The sequence below is a fragment of the Manis javanica genome, chromosome 3, assembly GCF_040802235.1.
Source record: "Manis javanica isolate MJ-LG chromosome 3, MJ_LKY, whole genome shotgun sequence".
Lineage (NCBI taxonomy): Eukaryota > Metazoa > Chordata > Mammalia > Pholidota > Manidae > Manis > Manis javanica.
This window is the reverse complement of record NC_133158.1, coordinates 44,722,201-44,735,208: the sequence shown is the minus strand read 5'-3', so window position 1 is coordinate 44,735,208 and position 13,008 is coordinate 44,722,201. Positions and strand designations below refer to the sequence as shown.

The following is a 13,008-nucleotide window of genomic DNA, read 5'->3' as shown; positions in this document are numbered from 1 at the left end:
TGGGGAGGGTTTGTAGCTCCTTGGCTGGCATTGGGAAGAACTCATTTTGGGGCAAATGCTAGGAGACCCAGTTCTGCTCCTTTGCTGGCTGCTCAAGAGGACGTCGCTGTCCCCCGAGGGGCCAGTGCCCAGCTGGCTGTGTTCTCTCTCCCCTGGCTCTTGGGCTCTCGGCAAGCGAGGCCCAGGGTGCGATCAGCCAGCCAGGGTGAGGCTCTCAGAGGTACTTCCAGACCATTCTCCTCTGCTCAGGCCACCCCCTGGGCAGTGCGCCCCTCTGTCTATGACTGGAGCCTGGCAGGCAGGGTTCTCCCTGCAAGGTGAGCCTGAAGGGGAGAACTGAGTTGATGTTACAGAGTCAGCACTGCTGAGGAGCACTTTGATTAGAGTCACGGCAAAGAGTTACCGCCACGTGAACAGCACTTTCCAGCCGCCTATGAGGCAGGTATCAGGGTCCCCAGCTGGAGACAAGGTCACAGGTCCGGAGCAGGTTTTGGTCACCTAGTGCCCAACTGTCCCACTGCTGGGACTGAGCCAGATTCCTCCATCTTTCCATCCCAGCAGGCTGCCTGAAGTTAAGAAAAGGGGATTAAAAAAATCTGCTCTGTAGCATCTTAAGCTGACTTAAATGGAAAATGGAGTAGGTGCTGAGTTGGCAATTAATGAAATGCTGTAGAATCATTGCAGAGACCTCAGGCTTGGATCAGGGGGCCTGCTGGCCGTACCTGCCCAGCTGATGTGTTAAAGCAGCTGTCCCTGATTTAGAATTTTCAGAAAGCAAACTCCGGACTTTATTGCCTGGGGTTGAGCTAAGCCTATTTTTAATTTTCTGTATATTATGATGTTTGGCATCTTAAAACCCTTTTCTGGCTGGGAAGAGGCCAGCCAGTTCTTAGAGATGACAGAGGGCCCAGCCAGGACCATGTCTTCAATATGCAAACCGAACCAGGGCCACACCTCTCCCTGGCCCGTGCACCCCAGGAGACATATCCCTTAGCCTTAGTCATCCCAGGTCCAGGCCCCAGACAACTAGAGGCCACCCCTATAGTCCAGAACTGGTCACAATTCCAGCTGGCCAGTCCTAAAACGTGTATCCCGCCTTGCCTCCCCTTCCCACACAGTCTGGACTTGTCTCTTACTGCTGCTTCTGCTTCCTGACCAAATCTGTGTCCTTCCTGTGGCCCTGTGTGGCCAGCCAGGCCTCTTGTTCTAAGAAAACTGTAAGTAACATTAAACTTTTCTTTCAGCAGCACTGACCTGTCTGTGTCATCGCTCAGTCACCTTTGTAAATTAAGACCTGGACACAAAACAGGGGTCTGTTCTGTGGTATACTGGCTCATGAAATGCATGGTGAAAAAAAAAATCAGATTATGGTCCAATAAATCTGGACTACTCTACAGAAGATATTACCTTTTCAGAGATACACTTTTAATTAAAATTACTGAAAAATATTAACATGGAATAATTTATAGACAGCTAAGAGCACCAATCTTAGCTGTGTGGCTCAATGAATTTTTACATTGGTCTCCACAAAGGTAATGACTCTTCTGCTGTCCATCATCGCTGATATGTTTTGCCTGGTTTTGACCTTCATATAAATGAAATCATCAGTATATTCTCTTGCACATCTGCCTTTTCACTCAATATGATGTCTGTCAGGGTAATACATAGTTGGCATATAAAAAGTTTGTATTTCTTAAAGGGTAGGTAGCATTTCATTGATCCATTCTGCTCATGAAGGAAATTTCTTGGTCATGTTTGTGCCATTTGTTAACTTATTGCCAAATAAGTTGACAAATAATCTGGGCTCCAGATTCACTCTCTCGGACTCTGTGAAGATGGCTCCGGGCCCACAGGGGCTTCTCTGCTCTCAGGGGGCCGGGCCGCGGCCTTGTGAAGGAGGTCTGGGTCTCGGCTTTCCTCCTCGGCACTGGGGGCAGTAGCTGCTCCTTGTATCTGCTATTCATATGTTTAGGGGTCTTGTTGCCTCTTACTGCTAATGTCTCACCACTAGCCCCTTGTTACATGAACAACTCTTTATGTTAAACTTCCCTTGTTCAAGTTACTGTGTGTTTTCTCTTTCCTGATTGGCCCAAGACTGATATCCCCGTTTTTGGTTATTATGAGCAGGGTGCTGTGAACATTCTTGGCTGTGTTGCTTGGTGGACATAAGTAATCATTTCTGTTGGGTATGTGCCCAGGAGGGGTTTTCTGGGTGTATCTTTGGCTGTTGTAGATATTGCCAAAGCAAATACAGCTTTCCAAAGTGTTTGTTACTTTACACTGTAGTCATTTGGGGGGTATTTTATTGTGATTTTATTTGCATTTCCCTAATGGCTAATCATGTCCTTTACTGGAGTTTTGTCCATTTGGATGCCCTTTGTGAAATATCTGTTCACAATTCATTTTTTAAAAATTGCCCTTTTTTTTTGTCCTTTCCTTGTTGACTCAGAAGTTCTTGATGTATTCTGGATGGTTGTCCTTTGTCAGATCATGTACGGCAAGTATATTTATTCTCCCAGTCTGTGGCTTGCCTTTGAACTCTCCTGAGGGTATCTGTTGAAGTTTCATTTATCATGTTTTTCTTTTATGCTGTGTTTCTGTGTCCTCTTTAAAAATAAGGCCTACTTGAAGATTAGAAAACTCTTCTTTCAGAAGCTTTATTGATGTACCTTTCACCTCAGATATGCAGTCTGTCTGGATTTGATTTTTGTGTATGGTGTGAGGTAGGGGTCAGGTACTTCTTTCTCCTCATGTGGAACTCAAATTTGTGTAAGTTCTAGTCCAAAAGCTGGTAGGCTTAGACCTAGGTAGAGCTGATGTTTCAGTTTGAGCCTGAAAGCAGGAAAACACCTCAGTGCTGCAGTACATGTAGTCAGGTAGGAGGAGCTCCCCTTACTTAGGGGGAGAGTCAGCCCTTTATTCGGGCCTTCAGCTGATTGATTGGCTGAGGCCCACCCACACTAGGGAGAGCAATGTGCTTCATCAGTCTACCGATCCTGATTTCCATCTCATCCCTAAACACCTTGCAGACACACCCAGAGTAATGTTTGACCACGTGTCTGGGCACCCGTGGCCCAGCCAGGCTGAACACGTGTTGGTCATCACAGAGCAAGAGCTGCTCTTGCCTCCCAGGCTGCTGGGCACCAGGGAGGCGCTGAGAGCCGCAGGCCCAGCGTGGGCCTGGGGCAGTGGTGAGGACCTCCCTTCACACCTCTGCTCCTCAGTTACTCAGGGACCTGGGGCTGCTCAGCTCCCGCCCACTCTTGGGGACACTCTCCCCTCTACTGGAGCTCAAGAATGAGGTCAGATTTCATTTTGTTTGAAGCTAATATGATTTGGGGAGGAGCAGCCTTCTTTCAGAAAAAGAAAACAGTGGAGGTGAGGGGTCATTAGCCACCTCATAAATGTCTTTCCTCGAGACCTCCCAGGCCTAGCTTCCAGACCTGGGCCAGGTGGTGGTGGTGTGGGGTCAACACTGCTCATCTCTGGCCCCAGGAATCCTCTTCCCCTCAGTCTCATCGTTGTCTTCTTGCTCTTCTTCCTGTCCCTCCAGGGAAAGTGATATTTTCAGTCTTTACTAGTCCACTTAAAAATTAGGGTGGTGCACCGCTCTGGGGTACGTGATCTCACCTGTTCATGATGTGGTGCCCACAACTTGTCACCTCTACAAGTGATGCCCACTGGTGTTTTCTTTTTTTTTTTATTGCATTAAAGTTGGTATATAATCTTATATTGGTTTCAGGTGTATAGCACGGGGGTTCAACAGTTGCTCATATTATTAAACTATACCCCCTCTAGGGCAGTTACTATCTGTCAACATAGGAAGATGTTACAGAGTCATTGGCTCTGTTCTCCATGCTGTACTACCATCCCCATGACCAATTTGTATTATGATTGAGACTTTTTGTGCCCTTTTATCCCCCTCACCCTCTTCACCCAACCATCCCAACCTTCCCCCATGGTAGCCGCCAATCACTTCTCAGTGTCTATGAGTCTACTGCTGTTTTGTTCATTTTGTTTTGTTTTGGTTTTAGATTCCATAAATAAGTGAAATCATATGGTATTTGTCTTTCTTTCCCTGGCTTATTTCACTGAGCATAATACCCTCTAGATCCATCCATGTTGCTGCAAATGGCAGGATTTTTTTCATTTTTATGGCTGAATAATACTCCATCATGTGTATATACTACTTCTTTATCCATTTGTTCTATCGATGGACACTTAGGTTGCTTCTATATCTTGGCTATTGTAAATAATGTGGCTATAGACATAGGGGTGCTTATCTTTTCGAATCAGGGATTTCATTTCCTTTGGGTAAATTCCTAGAAGTGGAATTACTGGGTCTTATGGTATTTGTATTTTCAGTTTTTTGAGGGACCTCCATACTGCTTTCCACAGTGGCTGCACCAATTTACATTCCCACCAACAGTGTAAGAGGGTTCCTATTTCTCTACATCCTCGCCAGCACTTGTTATTTCTTGTCTTTGGATAGTGGCCATTCTGACTGGTGTGAGGTGATATCTCATTGTGCTTTTGATTTGCATTTCCCTGATATTTAGCCATGTGGAGTGTCTTCACATGCCTTTTGGTCGTCTTTATGTCTTTGGAAAAATGTCTGTTCAGGTCCTCCACCCATTTTTTAATTGGGTTATTTGTTTTTTGGGTGTTGAGGCATATGAGTTCTTTATAGTTTTTGGATGTTAACCCTCCACCCTTCATCAGATAAATCATTTACGAGTACACTGTAGGTTGCCTTTGGTTCTGCTGATGGTGTTCTTTGCTGTACAGAAGTTTTTGGTTTGATGTAGTCCCACTTATGCATTTTTGATTTTGTTTCCCTTGCCCAAGGAAATGTATCCAGGATAAAAGTGCTCATGTTTATGTTCAAGGGATTTTGCCTATGTTTTCTTCTAAGAGTTTTATGGTTTCATGTCTTACATTAGGTCTTTGATCCATTTCAAGTTGACTTTTGTGTATGGAGTTGGACAGTTATCCAGTTTCATTCTCTTGCATGTAGCTGTCCAGTTTTCTCAACACCAGTTGTTGAACAGACTGTCTTTTCCCCTTTGCGTGTTCATCCCACTGTGCTCAGATGGGCCAGCGCAGAGCAGAATCACCTGGGACATGTCAAAATGCAGTCACTGTGGGATGGCACCTCTGAACCTACCTCCCTGGGACCTCCTGCACCCCTGGGTGTGAGGACCTCTGCATTGCTGGGTGCAGAGATCCTTGGTGTCATCCTTTTTGCATTCCCATGATGCTATCTGCTCCTGCAGCTGGTGGGGTTGGGGGTTCTCCCAAGATCTGTGATGATGGCTCTGGAACAAGTGTCCTGAAGGGCCACCCCAGCCCTCTGGACTGCCTGCTGCACAACCTGAGTCCCCGTGGTCTGGAATTCCCTCCTCTGGCCCCACCTGTCACATCACACCCACCCTTCAAGAACAAGCTGAAATACTACATCCTCCACGCTGCCCGCACAACTGGCTTGGCCCCTTGCCAGTTCTCTCTCACTCTGGGCCAGGGCCCCTGGGGACGTGACCTTGGTTGTGTGCTTTGACTCCAGGTGCTCCGTCTGGCTCAAGGTTGGACTTGACCATAGCCATCTGCTCTGGATCTAGAAGGTCCTCCTCACCAGCCCCTTGAACTCAAGTTTCCAGACTGTCCCTTTAGCTTTCCAGCCCCTGGGGACATGGACTACTGATCTCTTTGTCTCCAGGCCCTGCAGCCTTAAGTGAGGAGTCCTGCACACCTGGCCTGGGGAGGGACCCTCTGTATGACTGGGAGGCGGTTAGGTTCCCAGCAGACAGCCCTCTCCCTCCCTGAAGGCTCTTGCTCTGTGCTCTTACTAACTTGTTTTACTGTAGTTCACACGTGCCCAGTGTGTGATCTGTGGACTGCGCCCTGGCCTCCTGGGCACTCCAGCCCGAAGAGGTGTGGCGACCTGGCCTGGGGCTGGAGTCGCAGCCTGATACCTGCAGAGGAGCCTTTGCAGGGCGGGAGGTGGAGAGCAGGGGATGACTGCCACCTTCTGGCTTGCCGCGATCTATAATTCATGGGCAGTACTTAGCGACTGCAGTTTTGAGGCTCTGTATCTGGGTCTGTATTACTTATAGCTTTAAAGAGCAAGGCCTGAAATGCAGAATCTGCTAAAGAAACTGCTGTTCCATTACAACTGCCTGGCCTCATGCCACAGCCTGGTCCTTGATGCGTCTGGAAGGTGGGGCTTCTCTAGCAGAGATGGTGCCTGTCCTTGGCTCTGTCCATGGGGCTGCTTTATGTCAAGGGCTTCTGCATCCCAGCCAGCCTGGGAAGGCTAGAACCGGCGGTACCTACATTCCTTTCTAGAAACATGCTCTTCCGGGCTCTGTCCCCTGTTGGTCCTCAGTGCCATCCTTGAATCCATCTCCGGGGAAGGTTGTATCCCTGGTCCTTGTAGCTTGATACATCCAGACTCAAAGATGCAAATGGCTTGTCAGTGGGGATCTTGGGGTGTAATTTCTGGGGGATTTGTTTCTTCGTCATTTCCTGGAGTCAGGAAGTGTGTTCCAACTGCAGGTGAAAACAAACAACTCAGGAACCTCGGCCAGTCGGCCCTCCACTTGCTCTGCCTTCTGGGTGCTATTTGGCTTCCAGCCAGAGACCAATGCAGCAGGCGAGCTGAGTGACCATCCCTGGGGATGGAGACCCAAGCGAAGGATCCTGAGAAAAGGCACTTTGGGGACTGAGAACTTCAGTTCACTCCAGGCAGCCACCTGAGGAAGTGCAAACTTGCCCGAGGAAGGAAGCAAAATAGAGAAACAGCATGTTTCTCTTGCGTTTGGTCTTTGTTTCTTTTGAAAATGTGTTGTGGAAGAAAATGTTGTTTGGTCTGCCTCACCTCTCCCCTGCCAAAACAAACTATGTGTCTCAGCCCTGCAAAAAAAATAATCTCACAAAGAAAGAACGAGGGACAGAGACTTTGCAGCACCTGATGGTGGCTCGGACGTGCTCTGGCCCCATGTTTGCCTCGTACAGCCAGTCTCAGAGGCTGGTGAAGCCCAGCGGGATGGGAGCTCTTCAGCAGCTGAGAAGAACAGGGACTGGACCAGGTTGGCCTCTAGAGACTCAGCTTGTTCTGGAAGGGTCCATCACTGCTCCATTTCTTTCACGGTGAATATATTTGGAACTGAATTTTAACTGAATGAAATTTCTGCCTTTTTTGCCATCAAAATAACCAACCTTTCTTCTTTTCACTTGGTTGGTGTCTTTTCTCCCTGGTCCCTCTGTCCTCTCACCCAGGCTGCCACGCTGAAGACACGGACATTGAATTGAGAATTGAGGGATTTCTTCCCTGTGTTAAATTCTTTAAGCACAGGCCGCAGACCCCATTACACAGAGAACATAAGGGCTATGAGTCCACCGAGCCTCTGCCCAGAGCTCTGGGCGCTTTCCTAGCCCATTAGGCCAGAAAGGATTCGTGGATGTTTGTGTGCTGTTCCTACTGTTGGTGGGTCAACCATGCAGTGGAATTTGTCTCAATCCCACCCATTTTAGAGACAAGGAAAGTGAGGCTGGTGGTGGAGTTCGCATACTCCACCAGGGTTAGGTAGGTGAGCAGTAAAGTGGCTCTGTGGCACTTCCTCGTCCTGCTGGTGACTTCAACCCATGAGCAGATGTTTGAGCTGCCAGTGAGGTGTGTTTGGAATGACGCTATTCTTTGGTTTCTTCTTTAATAGCAACTCCCGAGGAAGAGAAGGATCATTTTTGGTAAATCAAGCGCAGAACGTGATACTGCCCAGTGACACATGCTGACAGCACCTTGGAACAAATTCCCTCTTGGAAGCCACCCTGTGGCTTAGCTTTCAAACCCAAGGTTCATCTTACCCAGGAAAAAGTGAGTTACTTGATTTCTTAACATATAACATTAACACGGATGATCCTGGCTTTGTGGAGAGTGACAGAGGTGGGTGAACAAGAGATAAGAAGATCAGACAGGAGATTTCAAAAAGTAACCTAAAAAAAGAAAAATAACCACCACCACTCGCAGGGACAGAATCCCAAGGTACAGTTGTCACCCTTATCTGGGGATCCTGTTACCCGCTGCCCACAGGTCAGGAAGCACATGATCCCCTTTCTGCCATATTGTCAGAAGGTCAGTAGTAGCCTGACACCATGTCACAGTGCCTGCGTCATGCACCTCACTTCTCATCCTGTAGGCATTTTGTCATCTCACGTCACTATCATAAGAAGGGCGAGTACAGCACAAGATATTTTGAGAGAGAAAGGTACCACATTCCCATAACTGTTATTACAGCCTATTGTTAAAATTGTTCTATTTTACTATTAATTATTATTGTTAATCCCTTACCTTTCCTAACTTACAAATTGAACTTTATCATAGGTATGTACATATATAGGCAAAAACATAGTCTATATAGGGATTGGGACTATCCACAGTTTCAGACATCCACAGGCGGTCTTGGATTGTAATCTCTGGATAAGGGGGGAGATTGATGTATATAATTGTGCAAATTAGGCAACTGGCTTTGCTTTTTCCTGGGCATGATAAAATCGTCCTTTATTCAATCAGAGAAGAATGCAAATGGTCCACACATTTAGATCTAGAACATGTGGTTTCCTGTCTTGTGGTTTCTCTAGCTGAACCTCATTATAGCATCAGTAAGGGCACAACGAGAAGGATCTAGGGAGACATCTGGTCCCATAACCTTCTAGATACGAATCAGAATCTACCAGCAGTGGAGAGAGGGCTAGCTAGCCTTAGAGTCAGGACCAGTGCCGGGTCTCTGTGCTCCTGATCTTATGCCACAGAGTGAACGACACTGCCTGTTGCCTGTGCCTCCCTGTGGAACCATAGCACTCCCCTTCTGCGTGCAATGAGATTCCACAGTTTTTGGCACACAAGCCACAAAACATGGGTCTCAGCCCCATCTCAGCCTGTCAGTCTCCTGGCTGAAAGTTAGACATGACCTCCTGCTATTGAGGTCTAACCATTTGATTTTGTTCCTTTCAGATGGCTCACACGAAGAGGCAATTGCTGTACGTTTCCCTGGTGGTCCTGGGAGCCCTTTGTCTGTACTTCAGCGTGTATACTGTGAGTCCTTATAAAGAGCCATTTGCTTTCAAGAAACCAAGCGAGAACTTCCTTCAGCTTCCGGACATAGACTGCAGGCGGGATCCCCCCTTCCTCGTCCTGCTGGTGACTTCAACCCATGAGCAGACGTTTGCTCGCATGGCCATTCGGAGCACCTGGGGAAGAGAAAAGAGCGTGTGGGGAAGACACATAAGAACATTCTTCCTCCTGGGAACCACCTTCAATAAAGACTTGTCGAGAGCGGTGGCCCAGGAAAGCCAGCAACACCGCGACCTCATCCAGAAGGACTTTGTGGACACTTACTTCAACCTGACTCTGAAAACCATGATGGGCATGGAGTGGGTCCACCGCTACTGTCCCCAGGCGGCTTTTGTGATGAAAACAGACTCTGACATGTTTGTCAACATTTACTATCTGACAGAGCTACTTGTGAAGAAAAACAGAACCACTAGATTTTTCACTGGCTTCTTAAAATTGAATGAATTTCCTATTAGGCGAAAGTACAATAAGTGGTTTGTCAGTAAAGATGAATATCCGTGGGACAGGTATCCACCCTTTTGCTCTGGCACCGGCTATGTTTTTTCTAGTGATGTTGCAAGTCAGGTGTATAACATTTCTGAAAGCATCCCATTCATTAAACTAGAAGACGTCTTTGTGGGGCTCTGCCTCGCGAAGCTCAAAGTCACCCTGGAGGAGCTGCACTCAAAGCAGACCTTTTTCCCAAACGGTTTACGCTTTTCCACGTGCCGTTTTAAGAAGATCGTGTCCTGTCATTTTATCAGTCCTCACAACTTGCTGAGCTATTGGCAGGCTCTGGAAAATTCCCTGGGAGAAAAGTGTCCACCTTTCTGAGGGGTGCCTGGCAGCGTGTCTGGATACATTTCTGACGACCCGTGGTGACTGGTTGGAAAGCTCTCCGGGTGGCATTCCGAACTCATCCGGGGCAGGGAGGGAGAGAGAAAGGAGGACCGTGAGGTTGTCTGAATGAGAAGGCAAGCTCCAACGAACTGCCAGATTATTCCACTCCGTGCCCAAGCAATGTAGACGCCACCTCTTGAGTACCTCCGCTGTGGCACTGTGACGTGCGCCTACATTTTCTCATTTCAGCATCCACAGGTGTGGTGGGTATTATCACCCCCATCTTACCCAAAGTGATAGCAGCTTATCTCGAGGTACAGGAACTTGTCCCAAGGCTCCTGGCCAACAAATGTTAGGGCAGGGGTGAAAATCGAGCACTACGAGAATCCAGCCTGCAGCTGCTCTGTGCTGCCTGCCTTGGAAGAGACAGTAGTGAGGAAGGCTCAAGGCTCCTGGCATCCTTCAGTCCCTTCCTAGAGTGCCCTCCTGCTCAGCTCCCAGTTCCTGTGCCTTTTAGTGCTGGCACTGGGGTGGGCCCACGTGCCCCCAGCTCCCTTTATTCACTGTGATGGATCTGGCGGCACACGGAGTCCCTGCTGGCAGCCTGGCACTCATCTCACTGCCGAGAGCATCCCAGATGATATCCACTAAGAAACAAGCTCTGGAGAGAAGTCAGTTTTTTTAGATTTGGCTTACAAACCACTGTAAAGCCTGGCCTGTTGTTTCGACCTCTTAGCCACACTGCTGGCCTCCCCAAGAGCATGGCCTCTCCTCTGAGTCACCCGTGACGTTCCTGTTTGTCTGCTCCCAGGGCCCTGGGTCTGCACTTCAGGTCTCCAAGTTCAAACTAGAGAGTGATTGGGCACCAGGCTGGGTCTGTGAAGGATTCTGGGAGATCTAGGAGTTTAGTTGGATTTTTCTTAGGTGGCCAAGGACCTGTAGGACACTGAATGCCGAAGTGAGCTCCGGTCAAGGAGGAGCCGTCTCCCATGTCCAGACTCATCTGCTTTGAATTTCTCAGATGGCCAAGCAATGACAGTTTTGTGGTGTGGAGTTTCATGTTCAGCTTTCTGCTCCCTTTGAGGTTTGTATGAGCCAGTCTGCAGGGTCCTGTGGAAGCAGGGCACCTCTCTGGAGGGCCTTTGCACATTCAGCTGCTGCTGCATTACATGCAAAGTCATCTGGCTCCTGATCGTAGGAAGGATTGCTTCTCATTTTTTTTTTTTTTACTGGACTTGACTTTACCAGCATTCCACACAAAGGCCCCTCATGTGGCTGGGTAACTTGTAATGTTGGACTAAGCCTATACCTGAACTCAGGAAGAGATGTTTGCTGCAGAATAGTCATGGCAATGCTGAATTGCAAAATAAGGTCTGGCATCCTTGTGTGCACAGTGTCTCTCATGTCTGGATGGAGCTGCTTCTTTGCAGATGTGTTTCCTTATCCTGGCTGCTCTGAACGTGCTGGATCGTGTTCAGAGCAGCCTCCTTCTCAGGTGGGAAAGTCAGGGACTGAGCTTGTTTTCTGAAGCCCAGACTTTGCGAGAGCCATAACCCTTGGTCCCATAGGATGTGCTGCCCCTGATTCTGAAAGTAACAGAGGGCTTTGAGAGGGGAGTTTGTGTGGCAGTAGGTCTGGGTCTGTGCTTAAATGTCTAGTGTGCGTGACCAGGTGGCTCCCGGGCTGGGGATGGGCTGAGGTGTGGCCGATGCAGGATGCGGTCTTACCATCAGCCTGATGCCCTGAGCTACAGGGGCCCCTAAGCACAGGTGGGCTCCACCTACAACCTCTGTGTGATCTTAGAGCGTTTTTGGCAAAACACATTTCCCCCTACTCTATTTCTTTATACAATGAAGAATTTTTTTTTTTCTCTAGGGAAAATAATTTCATGACTATAGAACTTGAAAGGACCTCAGGACTCCTTCAGTCCCGTCTTCAGCTCATGGCTGCTTATCCTGGTGGCTGAGCCAGACACCCTGCAGCCATCTTGACTCCTGTGCACCAGGAAACACCACGTGCTCTACCTTCAAATTAGATCCAGAAGCCACCCACGCCCCTCACAGCCACCGCTGCCACCTCTTCCCACTCCCCCCTGTGTTCTTGCTACAGCTTCTACCTGGTCTCTTGGCTCCCATCACTGTATTCCTTTAACCTGCTCCCCAAACAGCATCCAGAATGCTCTTTGAGAATATAGATCGAAGCTTCTCACTTTTCTGCTCTAAACCCTCTAGTGGACCCCCATTTCTGGGTAAAAGCCATATCCTTAATGTTATTACCTGCGCTGTTATTCTGTAATCTCAGCCCTTCACGCTCCCCTCCCCCAGCCTGCTCTGGCCTCCCTGAACAGAGTACTCTGCCAGTCCCACTGGCCTTCCTGCCTCTTCTGAAACATTGCAGGCATGCCCCACCCACCTCAGGGCCTTTGCACTGGCTGTTCCCTCTGCCAGGAAGGCCCTTTCCTCAGATATTCTCATGGCCCAGCCTTCTTGAAGTCTTTGGTCAGATAGCATCTTCTTAATGAGGCTGACTGTTCTGTGAAATTGCAGCTTGCCCCACCCCACATTCCCCTGCCTTGTTAAAGCATTTCCACTGCACTTACCAATTTCTAACTAAGTATTTATGTCTATTTATTATAATATATCTCTTTTGCTTTACTGTTTCTTTTTTAACCCACATGAGCAAAAGCTTTGTGCGGGAAGGATCTTTGTTTTCTTCACTGAGGTACCCCAGATTCTCACCGCAGCTCTCAGCACAGAGTAGATGTACAGAGTAGACTGTTGAATGAAACTGAAATGATCTGCATGGGGGATTAGAGGGGAAAAGGAGAATCTAGACTAAATACTGAAGGGTTTCTAAAGCACAACCAACACCGTGGTCTCAATGGGTCAGAAAACAGGAAAATGGGTGTATTTTTACCGAAAACAGTGGCCTGGAGACCTAGAAATGCTACACATTGGTGCTGCTTGACCCCACACCCCCTGTTCTGTAATGGAAAGCCTGACTGAGAAGTAGTGAAATTCTGTAAACCACTCCACATGCCTGCCCTGCGGCCTCTCCCG

The 13,008-nt window shown here is 48.2% G+C and overlaps 1 protein-coding gene across 1 annotated transcript in view; it reads left to right on the top strand.

Annotated features, from left to right (window-relative positions):
• Positions 1-12,554, top strand: part of B3GALT5 (beta-1,3-galactosyltransferase 5) — a 32,449-nt gene extending 19,895 nt beyond the window's left edge. The window contains exons 2-3 of the mRNA XM_037014609.2: positions 7,716-7,873; positions 9,011-12,554. Coding sequence (XP_036870504.1) covers positions 9,011-9,943 — 933 coding nt within the window. The 5' untranslated portion in view covers positions 7,716-7,873 and the 3' untranslated portion in view covers positions 9,944-12,554. The remainder of the gene's footprint in view (positions 1-7,715; positions 7,874-9,010) is intronic.
• Positions 12,555-13,008: the final 454 nt, after the last annotated feature.